Source organism: Manis javanica, chromosome 12, assembly GCF_040802235.1.
Source record: "Manis javanica isolate MJ-LG chromosome 12, MJ_LKY, whole genome shotgun sequence".
NCBI lineage: Eukaryota > Metazoa > Chordata > Mammalia > Pholidota > Manidae > Manis > Manis javanica.
Genome location: NC_133167.1, coordinates 3,993,324 through 4,012,703, shown reverse-complemented (window position 1 = coordinate 4,012,703; position 19,380 = coordinate 3,993,324). Strand labels below are relative to the sequence as shown.

General features: G+C 46.7%; 1 protein-coding gene across 5 annotated transcripts in view; it reads right to left on the bottom strand.

Moving 5' to 3' along the window:
* ASB18 (ankyrin repeat and SOCS box containing 18) overlaps window positions 1–19,380 on the bottom strand; it is a 60,299-nt gene that overhangs the window by 24,661 nt on the left and 16,258 nt on the right. For 3 of the 5 annotated variants that reach the window (XM_037009932.2, XM_037009936.2, XM_073217932.1), the window contains exon 2: window positions 13,949–14,216. In XM_037009932.2, the coding sequence (XP_036865827.2) occupies window positions 13,949–14,216 (268 nt within the window). Of the gene's footprint in view, window positions 1–13,948; window positions 14,217–17,624; window positions 17,818–19,380 lie in introns of all 5 variants that reach the window. The other 2 variants (XM_073217933.1, XM_037009935.2) reach the window with 2 other exon arrangements.

Here is a 19,380-nt window from a genome sequence, read left to right as displayed (position 1 = left end):
CGGTCCATCCAGCTTACTCATGTGAACGAGCTCAGCCATTGAGGGTTTCTGGGCTGGAAGTGGGGGCCCTGAAATCTGCTTATATTTCCATCCAGGGACTCGCAGTACTTTTAATTCTCTCGGTATTTCTCTAGCTTCCATATCAGCAGTATCTTGAAAAGTGGTCCGTCCCGGGTGAAAGATCTTTACAAACAAGTACAGTTTGATGGGAAATGTCCTTTGGGACAATAACTGACTAAGAGAGGATGCAAATTTTACAATCAGAGAGCTTCAGATTTGCTTCCTCCTTGTTGCTCGAGGGGGGGTGGGGGGGTGGGGGGGATGGGGGGGGAATTTTGAGCAGTGCAGCGGGAGGTTAAAATCAAGGGTTCCATCTCATTTTGCCACCGAGCCTGTGTGTGCTTGCAAACAATTACACAACATTTTCTTCTACCTTTTTTTTTGTTAAAGCAGCCCAGCCTCTTCAAGGAAGTCTGCCGGGAAATACAGTGGGGCCTTTTTTCCATGTCCACAACCTACCTCCTGATAGACAGGCAAGTCAGGAAGGCCTGGGCCAGTGTGGATCAGTCACTGTCAGGGACCGAGCGTCAATTCCCATGTGAGGGGGTCAGAAGGACCTGTCTCTGTCCTGCAGGGATTAAGGCGATACTGGGTTTTCCAAACAGCCTCTGACACGAAGCAGTTCAGGCAAACTCTAACCCGCCGATCCCTCAGTCCATCTTTGACAATGATCGTGGTGACAGGCTGTTCACGGGCCCAAGGTTGACAGTACACAGAAAAATTATCTTGAGCCAAGATGCAGGAGTTAACAGAGATGAGCCCATCAGGGCTGTTGAATAAATGTCATTTTCACTTCTCTGTAAAGTAGGGGTGGGACTCTGCACCCACATCTGGCACACCAGTCTCACTTGCCCTCCCAGCATGGGGTTTCCCAGCTCACCCCCCAGGGGCAGGAGGTCCACATGCAGGCCTCAGCCTGGGCTTCCCCTGGTCAGCACCACCTGCCCAGCCTCTCTGCATTCCATGAGACATCACCTGCTGATGGCTTCCCTTCATCCGTCTGCCCTCCTCCCCACCTCTCTGCTTACACAAAGCCCTCAGAAGTGGTATTTCACAGCCTCTGCTTCTTAGCTGGAAGGTCATTGCATTCCCCAGTACCTGGTCTTTTTGTTTGTTTGAAAAAATGTTATCATCAGCTCTTGCTGCAAATCTGCATTGTAGGTCGAATTTACAGGTGGGGAAATTGAGGCTTAAAGGAAGCCCAGTGACTTGCCTGCAGCCATAGAACCAGGCAGCGGTGAAGCAGAGACTGCTCTGTTTGCCTTCAAAGTCCTGCCACATGCCCCACCTGCTTCCTCTTACCATTGGTATCATTTGTTCAGCACCTTCTGCGAGCCAGGCACTGTACTAGGCATTTTCCATGAGTTATTTCTGAATTTTTCATTCACTCATTCATTCATCCATTCAGTAAGTATTGAACATGTACCACAACAGCCTTTCAAGGCTGGGAGAAGTACTCCTCTGAGCACTACACAAGCATTTCTGCGCAGACCCACTGACCAGACATGGAAGGCAGGGCAAGGCGGGGAAGGTCCCCTGTCCCATACGTTCATGCTGTGGGGCACGTGACAGCAGCCTGCTTCTCACCCAGTGCTGCTGGCAACCCTGCAGGCCAGACTTCATTTTCATTCCCCTCTTTTAAGCAAGGATTCAGTTTTTGAGGTCTAAGCAGTGATCTTAAGGGTAGGAACCTGGGAGATGATAGTTACCCACATCCTGCTTGGGATGTGAACCCCAGCTACTATGGAAAATAGCACAATTCAACAACCACCAAAAGATGGTACCGGAAAAGCAGTGTGCATGACAAAAAAAAATATTAAAAGTAAGGCTAAGTTCAAGATTCAAAAAATCACGTGCTTTTTCCATGGGGAAACAGACACTGCTAAGCATTTTGTTGGGTATGTTAAATATCTGTGTCCTGGTTTCTATTGCTGGAAGTCACTGGAGCCCTTGGACAATCCCGATGCCCTTGACTGCTCTCCTCACATGACTGCTGCCCTATCCCATCTGACAGACGGGGGGGTTTCATGCCAGACAATGCGTGCTGTGAGAAAAACGGGTGTTAGGAACCAGTCCTGTTGAATCATCATCACAGCTACTTCTCCTTTGCGGAGTTGACGTGGCGGTAGATGGGCTGCAGCCATGTCCCCAGGGTGGGGTGGCGGGGGCCCCAAGGCTGGGTTTGTGCATGTGGCCTGAAAAGGCTGTCTGAACGCTGGGCGAGTGCCAGCCTTTGGGTGAGGGGCGGGGACAGGGGACAAGGGGAGAAACTTGGGAGGGAAATACAGCCGTGCTTTCTAATGAGGCCAATGCAGCAAGGTTCCCTCCTGTGGACAGACTTCCCAGCTGGTTTGGAATGAAGGATGGGGGAGCCCCTACCCCGCGATGCTGATAGAGGAGGAGTTCCACTTTATTTCGCTGGACCTTCTGTCACCTGCCCCTTTCTGTTGTATTTTCTTCTCTCTCCCGTACTCTGGAGATATTAAGCTGTGAGACTAGGAAGCATGAAGGTTTGCAGTTGAAATGGCTGATGTGAATGAACAAATCCTTTAGGGTGGTGGGGAGACTGAGAGAGAAACTGGCCAGCCATGTCTAACCTATGTTTTCTCTTGGAGCAATGGCCACCATTTAAATTTTTTCTGAATTATTGCATGGTTGTGCGTGGTGATATTTTGGGCAAATTACCCCCCAGATTACAAATGAAACTTTGCATTTCAGCAAACTGAGAAATGATTTAGGGAACAAACTTTGAGAAGCTCACTCCACTGTTTGTCCTGCTTGCCCATGAAGTAGTACCTGATTTTCTGGAAGATTCATTGGTGTCCCTTCCTCAACAAGAAATGGGTCATCTTTCTCTCTTCCCCTGGTCCCAATATACTGGAAGAAGGGAAGGATCCAGAAGCATCCAAGTGAGACGGGGAGAAGGGGGAAAGTGAAAGAAAAGGGTCCACGCCCTTCTTAGGTGGGGGTGGGATAAGGTGTGGGGAGCACTGGGTGATAGAAAAGTTTTATGTAAGTATGCTTTTTTAAAGTAAAGCAAAAATTGCATACAAAAGAATGCGCAGGTCTTAAGAGTACAGTTGTGTAAATTTTGACAAAGGAATACACCTGTGTAACCAACATCCCAATCAGCATGTAGAATTTTCCATCTCTCCAAGAAGTCCCCTTGTGTTGCTCCATCACCTCTACAGGCAGCCCCCACCTGATTTCTCTCACCATGGTTTAGCTTTCTCTGTTCTAGAATTTTCTACTTTTTGTGTGTCTGACTTCTTTAGCTCAACATAATGTCTCTGACATTGATCCACATTGTTGCATGCATTACTTTAAATTTATGAGTCATATTTGATTGTATGGATATACCACAATTTAAAAATCAATTCTCCTGTTAATATTGATGGATGTTTAGGTATTTCTAGGCTTTGCCTATTATGAATAATGCTGCTATGAACATTTTTGTATCAGTCTTATGGACATATGTTTTCATTTCTCTTAGGTAAATATCTAGAAGTAGAATTGCTCATAAGTGTATATTTAACTTTTAATAGAAACTGCCCACTTTCCAAAGTATTTACAGTTGACCTTTGAATAATGTGGATTTGAACTGCATGGGTCCACTTATAGGTGGATTTTTTTTTCAATAAGTATATTGGAAATTTTTTTTGAGATTTGTGAAAATTTGAAAAGAATTTTATTTTCTCTAGCTTACTTTATTGTAAGATACAATATATCATACATATAAAGTACAAACTATGTATTGATTGATTATGTTATTGGTAAGGCTTCTGGTCAGCAGTAGGCTATTGTTAAGTTTTGGGGGGATGAAAAGTGCAGATTTTTGACTATGCAGGGGATCAGTGCCCCCAACGCCCGCATTGTTCAAGGGCCAACTGTATGTCATTGCACACTCTCAGCAACAATGCGTGAGAGTTCTAGCTGCTCCACATCCTTGCGGACGTTTGTGTTGTCATCCTTTTTGACTTGAGCCACTCTAGCAGGTGTGAAATGTGAGTATTTCGCTGGTTTTGATTTGTATTTCTCTGATGATGAATGGTGTCACGCACCTTTTCATTTGCCTATTGGCTATTTATATATCTTTTCTGAAGCATCTGATCAAGGCTTTTGCTCAGAGGATGGGGGTCTGATTTGGTCTGGATTGCCTCTTTTAATTCCTGACAGGGGGTCTTAGGGATTCAAATGGGATTTGGCAAGTGGCCAGAAATCTGAGAAATTGCCTAAGATGCCACTAAGTGTCAGAAAAAAAAAAGGCTAAACCTGTGATAAAGCGTATTTGAAAAGTGGTAGTTAGAGATGAGCAGAGCTATTTCCTGATTATATATGCAGTTTTTGAAAAAAAAAAAAGATTCACAAGGGAGAGGGGATCTTTCAGCATCCATCTCTCTTACGATACTTGGCTTTTGCACCTGGCCCTGAGAATTTCCCCCATGTGCTACCTTCCTGGCAAAACATGGGCTCTTGTGAACCTCAGCTTCCTCGTCTGTGGACTGGGCTGCACCATGCCTTGCCAGCCTGCTGGGAGGCTCCTAGGAAGGGAGACCCGTGGCAAGTGGTCTGACGTGCATGAAGTTCTTCCACAAACATCGGATAGCCAAGGGGGGCAGCTCCTCTCCGATACCCTCTGTAATATTCCTTATGCGCTTCAAACCGTTGAACTAAATTATGTTTTCTCCCATCTACTTGAATCATGAATCAATTCCTTATCTGGTACTGGGCAAAGCGGCTGTTTTCTGGAGTATGTATCAGTGCCGATGAACCTGGTGCCTCGTGCAGGGGGGCCTCCTGTTAGCAGGTGCAGACTTTTGGGGCTGGTGTGAGGACTCTGAGCAGTCATCCCCACCCGAATCCTGAGCAGAGAGCGCCTTTCTTGCCTCGGGAAAAGCGAAACTCCCTTTCCCTCTGCCGAGATGGCGGCCTGCTGGGTCTGAACTAGAAAAGCATTGCCCAAAGATTTCTTCAGTCAGTTTCTTCCCCTAAGATCATCAGCTGCTTTCACAGGTTGAAGTCTGGCTTATGAATTCTTTTTTATTCAGTTGAATTCATACAACTGGGAAAAAAAAAAGTATACTTGCCTTCTTTCACTAATATGCTCATGAAGGAGCCAAGTCCTCCTTGCTTCTGGTTAAGACAGGAAAGCTTCAGGTGAGAAACAGAATCAAGACTCTACTAATTCTTTTCTCATTTTAATTATTTCACAGTTCAAAGTAGGGTCAAGGAGAGGAGTCTGATAATAAATAGGGCGAGGCTGGCATGCAGGCTACTGATGTGAAGAGAGTAACTTTACTGGAACTTTTCTCTTTGGGAAAATCTCTTCAAAAGGCTCTTAGATTAAAGTTCCAATATCCCTTTTTGTGTGTTGAATTCTGAATCCTGAAGCTTGCTGGTTGGAAGGAAGCACAGATAATTTCCCCTTTTTAATCTCAAGAACTTGGAGACTCAAAGGTTTTAAAGTCCTGCACCCATGGTGAATGGCCGATGGAAAGGGGCTGGAGCAGAATCGGGTCCCTAGGTGTGGAGACCATTGTCATCAAAAGTAAGAAAATGAAATGGCTCCGTATGTAGGTCAACGACCCCCTCTCTCCTAAATGGGAAAAAAATTAAGGATGACCTAAAATTGACTATGTATGAAAAGACTCTGAAGAAAGTAGTTCTTTCTTGTCAAAATGACAATGTTTATACTACCTGAGGCCAGACCTCCTCAGAGTCTAACTTTAGGGGGACTCTTTAGAGCTGAAAAGCCATGGCTGAAACCCCAAGCCCTTTCTCACATTTATTAACTTTTTATCCTTCCAGGTAGTTGGCTGGGTTGGTGTAGAGGGGTTCAATAGAATCCGCCAGCGTTTTCCATTCTCATAATTTATGTCGAAGGGATTCGAAGTCAGATGTTGCATAGTTCGGCCTGAACTTCTGGTGTGTTCATCACTTATCTTAAACTTTTTCCCAATAATCAGGATTTAAATAAGTCAAGAATGTCATATTAAATCACCAGGGAGAAAGAATCACATAGAGACAGAAGAGACAGTAAAAAGAAAGAAAGAGGGAAGAGGAAGACAAAGACATTTTAAAATCCCCTATTAGACAATTGCTGGACCTGTATGATTCCTGAGAAACCAACCAGAGGCCGGAAATTCGTTTTTACACACCGCATCTAAGCTGCACAGCTCGACCAGTCTGCATGCACCTCGGCTCCTGCGATACTCAAATGTAAGCCTGTTGGTCTCTATTAATAGAGCGATTGACAGGATCAAAATATTTTGTGCTGTTCCTAGGCGTTGCACTCTCATTTTCAGTAAAAGGCAATAGTTTTCTAATATCGTAAAGGGGGAGATTGGAGTCCAAGGTGTGAAGCAAACTTGGTTATTAAATCTCTTTTTATTTTTAAATTATTTTAGATTCAGAGAAATTTGTGAAGATAGTAGAGCGTTCCTAAACACCCTTCACCCAGCTTCCCCTAAAGTTAACACCTTCTATTATTTGCTACATTTGGCAAAACTAAGAAATTAATATTGGTAGAATATTATGAACGAACTGTAGATGCTGTTTGGATTTCTCCAATTTGCCTACCGATGTCCATGTTCTGTTCTGGGATCCAATCCAGGATTCCATGTTGTATTTAGAGAACTTAATACTGAACAAGAGGAAAGTGAACACAGCAGTGTGGTTTTTGGGGGTAGGGGACGTGGTATGTTCCTAGACAGGGAGTATCATCAAATGGGTTGCATTTCCCATTGGGAACATGTTGTAACTGGGAGTTTTGTTCTCGACTGGGGGTATGACAGCAAAGAAGTCATAGATGACTAATAGATATGGAGGTGAAGGAAAGAACACTAACAAATCCCCATGCTAATTTAAAACAGGGAAATATGGTTTCACTTTGTATAAAATAAACAAAATGATTACACCAGAGGACCCAGCAATTGTAGTCAGCCCCTATGTAATTCTTATTATGTAGCAGGCACTCTTATAAATATTTTACCGACATTAACTCATTTAATTTTCATAACCATCCTATGCTATATACTACTGGACTCAGTAGTATCTCTATTTGGCAGATAAAAACTCTGAGACACAGAAAAATCAATTAACTTGTTGTTATAGCTAGTAAGTGTTGGAATTGGGGTTCAACCCAGGCCTCAAACATGATAAAATAAGACATGCAGCACTTAAAATTATCTGATATAAATACGTGTTCTAAATTGAGTGCAATCAATGTGTAATTGATTAGTAATTTTGCCTGCTTTTAAACAATCTATATAAAAAGACTTTTGCAACTTACTTGGTTTAATACAGCTGATACTTCTTTTTGTCCCTGAAATGTTGCCATGGAATGCTACCAGCCTACACCCCCAACTTCCACACTCAGAGTATATTCTACCCGTTCCTGACCCGGTGTCTAGCACAACACTGTATCACACCTTCCTCTTCCCTGATACTGCAAGCATCCTGAGGGTGGAGACACATTTAATGCAGCACAGCCTCTGCACCTCACAGAGTTCAGCAACTGGTAATTGAGTGCTTGCAGGATGGAGTCATTATCAATTGACCTTGGAGATGTACACTTCCAATATAGATGGAATTTCTATAATTTTGTCACCAGATGGCAACTTTGTACGCCAGCAAGTCATTTACCAAAAGAATCAAGAGCCAAAATTGGAAGTTATAATAAGGTAGAAATTAATTCTTTGTTGAATGATCAGAAAGAACCTGCCTGTAGAAAGAATGCCTGCAACTGAGGACAGCAATGGGCCACAGGTTGAGGCTCACTTCCTAACATGAACAGGAAATGCTGAATTTCTTGACCTCTCAAAGGGCCTCTGGGTTCTCAGACTAGGGCCCAGTGAAGAGGCCCCAGGCAGAGCCCAAGGGATCCTTGGAGGTGAAAAGGTGGGACTGGGGGCCTAGGGAAGTTAAGGCAGCTAGTGTTTTCAGGGCAGTGTACAGAGAGAGAACTTAGCAGAGGGTCCCCTGGGGGTATTCAGTGGTGTCCTGATTGGTGCATGTGTGTGAAGAAACTGTCTAAGACTGGGGAAAAAAATTACTTGAAAGGATTAGAGGGAATTGTGCCCTTAGCTTCCACAGGTTCAGGACTAGTGCCTACTCTCAACAACAACAGTGTAAAACCTCATAGGTAATGAGGCATGGTCTGGAGTATGAAGAAGGGTGTTGTCTCAGTAGTATGGAGAAAATTAACCGTTGACTTAATACTGCTCTGATATTGCCTAGCAAAGCTTGGAAGCAAGACTCACAAAGATCAAAGTGTTTCCTAGTAACTTTACATCCCAGAGCAGAGGCCAGAAACATTGATAGAAATATAAAAATATATAGCATCCAGTGATATAAATGAAGAGAAAAAAACCCAGTCAGTTAAAACTGTCCTAGATGATAGAATTAGTAGACAGGGACATAAAAATAGTTATTATAACTGTATTCCTTAGATTTGAGAGGCTAGAGGAAAGATTGAACATGTTAAGTAACAACATGGAAGACATATAAAAGACCAAAGCTTGGACCTCTGAAGTTGAAAACTATAATGTCTGAGGTGAAAAATACAATGGATGACAATAATGGCAGACCAGGTATTTCAGAAAAAAAGATAAATAAATTACAGAGAAAAAATGAAGAAAAAATGAACAGAGCGTCAGTGCATTGTGAAACTTCAAGTGGTGTAATACACAGGCAATTGGAGTCTCTGAAAGAGAGGGGTGATGGTACAGAAAAAAATGTTAAGAAATAGTTGTTAAAAAAATTCCAAATGTGATGAAAAATATAAGCCCACAGATCCAAAAAAGTCAGTGAATCTCAAGGACAAAAAATATGAACAAAACTATACTGAAACCCATCATTATCAAGTTGCTTAAAGCTTCTGTTAAGAAGAAAATCTTAAAGCCAGGAAAAAGGATATGATGTACAGAAGAACAAAGATAAGGAGGACAGCAGATTTCTCTGAAAATAATTACATTAGAAGACAGTGGAGCCATGTGTCTAAATCACTGGAAGAAAAACACCCATATCAAAGCAGAATTCTCTACCCAGCAAATGTACTTTCTAAACACTCAGGTGGAATGAAGACTTTTTCAAACATGCCCACTGAAAGAATTCACACCAGCAGACCACCACTATAAAGAAAGCCCTTCAAGCAGAAGGAAGATGATACCAGAGGAAACCTTTGATCTATACAAAGGAATGAAGGAAACTGGAAATAAGAACTACATGGGTAAATGTAAACACTTTTTTCTTATTATTTTAGTATATTTAAAAGACAATTAACTGAACAAAACCAATTAACAATGTATTGTGGAGCTCACATATAGAAGTAAAATGTGTGATACTAGAGAAAATGTAAGTATACTGTCATGTGGTTTTATCCTGTACATAAAATGGTCTCAGGGCATACTGAGGGCATACTGTGATAAAGTAAAGAGGTATACTATAAACCCCAAAGCAACTACTAAAATAACACAACAAAGTTATACAGAATAAGCCAAAAAATTGTCTGCTTTCACTATTTTTATTCAACATTGCACTTGAGGCCCTAGCCTGTGCAATAAAGCAAGAAAATGGAATAAAATGCATCCAGACTGCCTACATAGAAATCCTATGGAATTCACAATAAAATACTATAATAATTATTGAGTTTAGCAAGGCCACAGGATATAAGATCAATATGCAAAAACAGCTAATTATCAATTTTATATAATGGCTATGCACAGTTAGAAATTTAAATTAAAAACTACCATTTACAAAGGATCAAGAAGCGCAAAATGGGGATAAGTCTGACATAATACGTGCAAGCCCTGAACACTGAAAACTATAATAGCTGAGAGAGATTAAAGCCCTAAATAAATGGAGAGCTTTATTGTGTTTATCATGTCAATTCTCCCAAACTGGTCTATGGATTCATAACAACCCCAGTCATGTAGAAATTGAGAAAGTAATTTAAAAATTTATATGGGAATGCAAAGGAGCTAGAATAGCCAGAAGAAGAAAGATGCTTGAGAGCTCACACTACCTGACTTCAGTATTTTTCACAGACCTCTGGGGTTCAATACAATGTGTTATTGCTGTCGAAAAGACAAATAGATCAATGAAACAGAATAGAGATAGAGGAGCCCTGGCCACCTTGCATGTATTGATGTGGGCCATGCAAACAGAGGTTTGAACCACTGCTGATCTAATTGTCAGAATACCCTGAGGATCTCCTGGACAGGACGTTTGTAGGATGCTGTTATAATAAGACCATCATCTACTTGCGTCCATAAATCCCTTGGATGGCTGTCACGACACAGTTTATCATTGCCTCGTGGCTTCTGATGAGGTCTGGGGCCTCCTGCCCTGTCCCTCTCAGAGTAGAGCTGCAGACTCAGCTGAAGTCTACATTTGGCTGCCCAGCAACAGGGTAACCCACTACTCATATTGTCATTATCTGGTCCCTTTTTTTGTTAGGTGTTATCCTTTTTGTTGTATAGGGCAAGAAGCACAAGGAATTGGCATCTTTGGCTGTTCTTTTCACTATTTAGTAAGTGATGAATGGTTTGAATCTAAGAGTGGCTCTTTGGATCCTTATCAATTGAATCTGTCCGAACTTGCCCTTGTGTGTACCTGACAAGACAGTCTAAAAATAAACATATGCATATGTAGTCAGTTGATTTTCCACAAAGGAACAAAGGCAATTCAGTGGAGAGAGGAAAGGCTTTTTGACACATGGTGCTGAACAACTGGAAATCCACATGCAAAGAAAAGAAAGCTTCAATGTATACCTCACACCATATCCAGAGATTAACTCAAAATGGGTCATAGACTTCAATGTAAAATGTAAAATTATTAAGTTTCTGGAGGAAAACATAGGAGGAAATGTTTGTGACCCTGTGTTAGGCAAAGATGTTTTAGATACAATAACCCAAGACAATCCTTAAAAGAAAAAAACTGGGATAAACTGGATTCTACCAAAATTAAGAATCTTCTTCAATATTCAAAATATTAATATTTCTTTAACTTGCAAAATGGCTCACCTTTTACAGCACGTGAGACCAGAAACAAACACTTGTAACGTGGCAACAACTGCAAGCAGGACACATTGATCAGACCATGACAACTCCACGGGCCTGCTCTGAGCCTCAGAAATGCTGAACTTGACCTTTGATGGTGCATCAACCCATCTTAATCTTGCTTTTGAATTTCATTGTCAGTGGATTCCTTTGAATCAGTGACATCTTTCTGTTGATTGTTAAAAATCTAATTTTCACAGAATTATATTTTCCCATGTTCCTAACCAATTTTCCTCAGAATATGCAATTCTAAAAAACATGCATTTCCTAAGAATGCCAAGAAAGAATTCTTACATGGAAACCATTCTGCTACATTTGTTAGGGTCTTTACATCTGTTCCCAAAGATTGGGTAACAAATGCTGTTGTCATTCTGTCTGTGTGCAAGATTAAAAAGCAGAAGGCCCTCTTAATCCATTCTCTTCTATCTGCCTGCCTTGAAGCATGTAGGCATCCTACCTTCTTTCTTCTCATTCTCACCTGTACTTTCCTGGCTTCTCTACCTCAAAGTATTTTTAAAAACTTATCTAAACTTTCTCTGGTAATCTACTTGTCCTGTGGTTAAGTGATATTTTGTAACCCTCTCTGCCTTAGTTTTTATCCAAAAAAGCATATTTTGCTTTTTCAGAAGGTAAAGATCTGAATATACAGGTAAGGAAATCCTTACAGATATATTGACTTTTTAGGAAAGTCATATTTTAAATTGAAGTACAGTTGACATGCAATATTACATTAGTTTCACATGTACACAGTGATTTGACAATTATATACATTATAAAATACTCACCATGGTAGATGTAGTTACCAACTGTCACCATACAAAGATTTCAAGATTATTGACTATATATCCTATGCTGTACTTTTCATCCCCATGACTTATTTTATAATTGGACACTTGTGTTTCTTAATCCCCTTCACCTATTTTGCCCATCCCCCTGCCTCCCTCATCTCTGTCAACCACCAATTCTCTGTATTTATGAACAAAAGAGACTTTTGAGAGAAGAAAATGTGACCAAGAGACTTGGGAGATAATATTTACAAAGCACATGTCTGATAAAGGACTTGTATCCAAAATATATAGAAATCCCAAAATCTAAGGAGAAAACAAAGAAGCTAATTTTTAAAATGGGCACAAAATTTAAACAGGCACTTCATGAAAGAAAATGTATGGATGGCAAATAAGCACATGAAAAGATGCTCAAAACCTCATTTGTCATGAGGGAAATGCGTATCAAATGACAGCAATATACTTCTGCACACCCATGAGAATAGGTGCAATCAGGTGTGCTGCACTGGCGGGGGTGTGAAGCAGCTAGCATCCCCGTACACTGCTGGTGGGGCTGTAAGATGGCACGACCACTCCAGAAACCAGTGGGGCCATGTCTTAAAAGTTTCTCTTAATCATATTCTCTGACCCAGCCATTCCAATTCTAGGTATTTATCCAGAAGAAATGAAAGCACATGGCCAGACAAAAGCTGGTACATCAATGTTCATAGCAGCTTTATCTGTAATAGCCTCCAAACAATAACTGTCTTTCAACATATGAATGGATAAACACGCGGTGGTATGCCCATACCGTGGAATACCACTCAGCAACGAACAGGAGGGAATTATGGATACGTAACAACCAGAGCATGAATCTCAAGGTAGCTCTGTTGCATGAAAGAAGCCAGATAAAATATAAAATTCTAGCAAATTCCCAACAAGAAGCATATCAGTGGGACAGTGGGGAACTGGGTGAGCTGAAACAGCAGGGCTGTAGTTTAGATGGTTGGGGGCTGTACTGTCTTGATTGTGGGGGTGCTTCTAGGAGTGGGTATGTGTGTCCCGCTTTATCAAACTGTACACTTCCCGCACGTGCAGATTCCTGCATGTCAATTACACCTCGGTAAAGCTGCTTTTAAAAAATATTTTGTTTGAACTGTTTCCCTCAGTCACACTCCCCTCTTGGGGGTCTGTGTGCCTTTCTGAGTCGCTGCCCTGACCTCGGGGGACATTGGTGGATGGTTCCCTGCTTTGGTCACTGACAGCCCAGTACCCTGTCTGCCCCCGCTGAAAATGGTGATTTTATTTAATCCAGAAAGAGAGAGGGAGAGAGAGCGCTAAGCAATTATAACCCTGAGGGCAGGGACTAGAACATTCTGTCTCAAGAAATGTCAAGATGACACAATGCAAACTGAGAACCCCGGACCTGAACGCTGTGCAATGACGCCGTGGTCCCGTCGCTCCTCCAGAGACCCCGCGGGCAGACCCCGTGTAGGGACAGCGGGGGCTGGACGCGGCAGCCGCGGGACCTGCGGGACCGGCCACTGGCGGCGGTGGGAGCGCAGCTCGGCGCCCTCGTGGGGCTCCGAAGCCCCGCCCGCGGAGCTAACCATTTCTGTCACACTGTGACAATTATTCTGCATAAAATTATCATTAAAAACCCTAATTTTTCAGCCTCCAACCCCACCAGTGGCCTTTTAGCATTCTCCGGCGCCGGCGTCTGCAGGCCGGTGATCACTCACCGCTCATTACCCCGGCGTGGCGCCTCCCTCCCGCTCGCAATCAGCGCTAATTAGACCCGCCCGGGGCGGGGGGCCGGGGCCGGGGGTCGGGGGTTCGAGGCCAGGGGGCCCTCCCGAGGCGTGGGGGGCCCGCGTCTGCGTTCCGGGGCCGGGGCTGGGGTAGAGCCCCGGCGGCCGGGGTCCGGGGACTGGGGGCCGAGGAAGGGCGGCGGCCCCGCTGGGCCCGGGGGCGGGGTCTGGAGGCGGGACGGGCGGGGGGCGAGGCCGGCCGGGGCGCCGCCCGGGTCTGGGGTGGGGGCCGGGGCCGGGGCCGCGTCCTTACCCGAGAGAGGCGGCCGTGCGGCAGCAGTGCAGGGGCGCCAGGCCCTCGGCGCTGGGCAGGTCGGGGTGGGCGCCGTGCCGCAGCAGCAGCTGGGCGCAGGCCGTGTGCGCCCCCAGGCAGGCCTCGTGCAGCGCTCCGCGGCCGCCGGGGCTGGCGTCGGGGTCCGCGCCGCGGCCGAGCAGGTGGCGCACGCAGGCCGTGTGGCCGCGGGCCGCCGCGATGCACAGGGGCGTGGTGAGCTCGCGTTTGTACTCCAGGGTCCAGAGGCCTGGGTGAGGGAGGTGAGGTGAGTGGAGGGCTTTGCGGGTGGCGTCCAGTGGGGCCGAGATAGGGCGAAACCATCCCTCAGAAGCAGGTACCAGGTGGGCGTGCAGTGAGACGTACAAAGAAGAAGAGGACGTGGGACCGAGGAAGCCAGGGAGATCCAGGCAGACACGCGGGAGCGGGAGAGCAAGACGCAGGCGGAGGTGAAAGAGCAGAGGGGCAGGGAGACCCCAGGAGCGCGGTGGGAAGACCGCAGGGGAGTCCCGCAGGCACGGGGAGACGTTTGGGGACTTGGAGCGGGGAAAGGAGGAGGTCAGTGAGGATGAAACTGCGCCAGGGAGAACGGGGCGGCGAGAAGCAAGAGGGTTTTGGCGGATGAAGGGGTGACCGCAGACCACAGAAGATTCAAGGGGTTAAATGCTGACCTAACAGGGTGGACAGTGGGACAGTGTAAGGGAGGAATTCACATTTTCCAGGCTTGAATCAGGGGCAGCTTGAGTGAGCTGTGGATTTTTCTGGAATCCAGCTCTCGGTTGAGCCCCAAATTTGTCCCTTTATCATTAAGAGAAGACAACAGACAAAACCAACTGACCCACAGCTCCAAGGTTGCCCAAGAAAAGACTCAGCAAGTTGAGTCCTCTTGGAAGTGGCTGAGTGGCAGAAGCAGGCTTTGATGTGGTGCGCCGCATTCAGCGTGACCCTGGTTTGTTTCTTTGCGCTTTTTAGGGTTTTGCGTGTGTGTGTGTGTGTGTGTGTGTGTGTGTGTGTATGTGTACAGAGTTGCTCTTTCTTGAGAATAAATGGAGCAGGTGCTATCTATTTTACTTCTCTGAAAACTTTGGGCTTTCAAAAGGCTGGTGGAAGGTTGTTAGCTGCCAGAAGCGCCCGTGGAAATGGGGGAAGCAATCCCTGGTGAATACACTTCAAGGGACAGGATTTCACATGGCGGGAATGCCTTCTGATAATGATGGAAGAATCGATACCGTAGCCGTAATGAGCTGCAGAGGAGACCCTTTTCATAGGCCACCTTCTTCCTGGGACCCATGCTGAGCAGTTTCGAAAGACCACTCATAATTACCACCTGCCTGCCCACGTTCCCGAGGCCCAGCCTGGAGGTTGTCGCACACTCTGCAGGGCCTGTGGAGGCCTGTTGTCCTGGTGGTGGCCGGGGGCCCTGGGCCCATGGGCCTGCATGGGTTCGCACTGCCCTTCCCAGCAAAGACTGGGTTGGATTTGAAATGGGGAGGGTGGATATGGTCCTTGGTGATAGCGATGACCCACATTCCTGCAGGGGGCAGATCTGGTTCTTGATTCTACTCATTTTTCTGAGATATGTCTACTTACTGGGGCAAGGAAGGGGTGGTCCATTCTCTAGGGCAGCGTAATTCCCAACCCAGGTTTGCCCACTCCCCATACCTCTGTTTACTCACCCTGGATTCCCAAGTCTTCCCGTGGACTCATGGGAAAGGGCCGTGGGGGGCATTTAGCTCAGCCATAGCTTAGGGCCAGAATCCTTGCCTAGGTCCTGGGCGGTGGCAATGAGCTTACACAGGCTTTCAAGAGAACTAGGATTCTGAGGAGGTTCTCTGGGTCAGCAAGCTGAGTCAGCTTCCCCTAATTCCCATGCGCTGTGCAGGCTCTGCCGCCAGGAGGACCGTGGGCGTAGCTTCTCCATGCGGTACACCCCTCTAACCAGCAGCTTCTCCCTGCTGGTGCTCTCCCTGCAAGGACAGCTGCGGGGCCGGCGTTCCACCAGGGCTGTGGCACCGAGGGGCTGCCCTGCCAGGTCTACTTCTTCCCCTTGACTCTGTTCTTGGGGGTGCTGAGGTGGGCCACCAGGCAGTGGTCCTCACAGGAGAGGGCAGGGCATGTGGGGCCACTGCTGCCAAACAGCATTTGGTAGTTTCTGCTTCTGGGCTAGCTGCAGAGGAGGTCAGGGGGCCGAGCCAAATGGGCATGGAATCCAGCAGCCCTGATTGATGCCCACCCTCTCTTCCCAGCCCACATGGAAGCTGTGGGTAGTATTCACTCTCAGGGCTGCCCCTTTCCCCTTAAGGGTGCACACCCCATCACTGTCAGCATGCCCCAGCTTTCTGTCCTACCAGTGCACCAGAGAAAAACTTAAGAACGTGGGGGGTGGGAAGATTAAGGAGGAAAGATTGCAGAACATGGGTTAGCATTAGTATCTATTTGAAATTGCAGCATTTGAGCAAGGGTGAGTGGGTCCAGGCTGGGAGGCCTGTGGGCATGTGATTGAAAACACACACACACGCACGCACGCATGCACGCATGCATGCACGCACACCCCTACCCACCATTCAAGCAATTGGCATTCTTGGTTACATTGCCACACAATGCTTGGAGGATGGTGTGTGCTCCACCTGGGACAGGGGAAGGGGAGGAGGCCCTGGACTCCTGGCCAGTCCAGACCAGACTGCATTTGCCTTCCCTGCAGCTCCTGCCACCTCGCTGATGCTATGAGCTGCTTAGCCTTCTGACTGTATTTTGGCATGATGCCATTCTCCCCATGTCAGAGGGGAACAGAACTGTGCCAGTTCTCTGGAAAGCGACCCTCCGCCTTCCTGGCTGGCAGAGCTCAGCAGTCAGGGACATTGGCTGTTGGCCCACAGACCACAGAGTCTCCAGTCCCCTTGGTCTGGCAGAGCTGCTGTGGATTCGGGCACATAAACCCTCTGGGTAAATGTGTTGCATCTGGACACCGCGCGGGAGGGTGCCCAATACAGAGTGCCACCCTAGAAAGCCCAGATGCAGCCTGGTGGGAGCATGTCTAGTCATCCTGGGCGAGGGAGAGGGGTTTCTCCACTTTGGGGGGGTTTCTGCCTCCCCCACAGTAGTGTTCAGCTGGCAAAAATATACCCAGACTTACGACTTAATGACCTCTTGTGCCCACCCCCCAAAAATTCTCCGGCTCCTCTAGGTTCCGGGGGGGAGCACCTGCTGAGCACTCTCACTCTGTTGATGCTGGCTGTGCCCCGGCGACCCCGCTGTAGCCGAGGTGTTCACGGGTTCACAGAAGGAGCTCACCCGGAGCTGCCTGCAGAGCCTGCTCCCTGCGCGCTGGGAGGAGAGGACTTCTTCTCCATCTCCCTCCCCTCCCACTGCCAAATGCAGGCACTGGCTGATCAGCACCCACGCCAGTGCTCTTTTTTAAATACCGTGAAGGTGCTTCCAGCATCAGGTGGCACCTCTCACCAGCGTCTTGGCCTTTCCAATTTGATCTATTATATCCCATCACCTAAAACTTACACCCAAGACTCATGCAAACCGAATTTAATTGATAGATGTCCTTTGCTAGTGTGTGTTAAATGCAGCACATATGTGAACAGTCTGGAGCTGTACATTCAAAGGAGTGATAAACATGGATAACTGAGCTTTAAAGGAGCAGGGGTACCTGACAGTCCAAACGTGGCTTTAGATGTCACCTGCCATTCCATCTCATCCTTCTTCATCTCAAACACCACGTTGGCATCCTGGAAGAACCGGTCCATGAGAGGCTCTAGGCGGTGCAGGTCTCCCGAGACCAAGGCTGCGTGATACTCGAGCACCAGGGACCCAGCTCTTCCTTGAGACTCTTTTTCTATTTTCTGAAAGATTTGAAGACTTTCTTTAAGTTCAAGAGGCTCTTGCCATCTCTCCATTGCAGAGTTGTTGATTTCAGAATACTTCAGGAAGGGGAAAGATGGTCTTATGGGGTGTGAGCTATTTCTATTGTCATTGCTCAATTGTCATCCAGTGGGGGCTCAGTGGTGGTGTATTTATAACTCCTGCGACTCCGATGTGATCATGGTTACTTGATATGAGCAGCCTCAGCTGATCTCTGAGACACCAGAGTGGTCAGCCACCCTCTTCTTGTGATTCTATAGATGTGAACGTGAGACAGATATACCTGTATATCTCCCAAACAGCCCTCCATACAAGGGCAGGCACCCGAGAATAGGTGGATTTCTCCTTCCTGCTTTGAAGGTTGTCTTCTTGCTTTCGGCCCATCACTCTCTTTGCAACTGTGACCAGTGGGGCTGGGTGTGTGTTCGGAGGGCTGTCACCCTGAGGGTGCATGAGGGAGGCCTAGCTGGGGGTTGCAGATGGCCAGGCTCTGCACCGTGCCCCTGGGGGGAGGCTCCATCGGCAGGCCAGGTGTTCCCACAGGCATCATATGGGGTCCTCGGTGGCCTGTGAGTTTCTTCCAGTGATTAAGAACTGATCCCAAAATGCACATCCCTTGTTGAGGATGATAAATGCCACAGTTCTGTTTTAATGAAAGGTAACAGCTCTTCTAGTAACTTACTAGTTGTGTTTGATACAGTTTAGTATGCAGGGCTCTATTTTACTGTCTAAAAATTAATAAGGTCATTTTTTCTCATAATAGAGGTAATATACATTTCTTGTATCTTCCACCTCTTGTTTTTCCCCTACTAGGAAGCTGGAATGGGCCACAGTAGTTGGGCTGTGGGATCCTTTACTATGTCCATGGAAGTTACAGTAAAAAAAGCACGCTGGCCAGAGGCTGGAGCAGGAGGGCAGGAGGGTCAGGCAGGCGCTGCCTGCGTGGGTGAAGGGGGTGCAAGAGCCCCTGCCTGGGGGAGTCCACGCAGAGACTCACCAGGGAGGTGTGGTAAGAGCTGCCACCCTGTGTCCAGTGCCCGCGTTAGGCCCCGGGCCTGTGCGGCTGCAAACAGTGTGGAGACAGCCAGAGAAAGGCTTGAAGCCCAGGGTGGGGCTCCCCGCATCCTTAGCCACAGCTGCTCTCCCTGAGTACCCTCTTCCCCCTGTCTTTCCCTCTCAATCTCCTCCACACCCTAAAGCTACCCCGTGACTCGCCCTCCCGTCTCTAAGGACGCCTGAGCAGGTTCTGTGTCAGCCCTTTATTTTGAAATGTAACTTGGCCCTTTTCACTGAGATTCTCCACAGGCAAGGGGGCCGGTGCCCTTGACTCCTGAGAAGGGGCAAAGGGTGGACGGGGAATTGAATGCATTCGTAATTTAATAAAGATATGTTGTTACCCTGTATTGGACCTGATTTGAAGGCATAAATGTGTGGGGGTTCCCACACATGGGAAAGCCCCTGTCTCCCCTTGGGCAGGCGGCTGCCCGTCTGTCTGTCTGGCCATCTGTGATGCCTTCATGCAGGCACATTAGCGGCCCTGACTG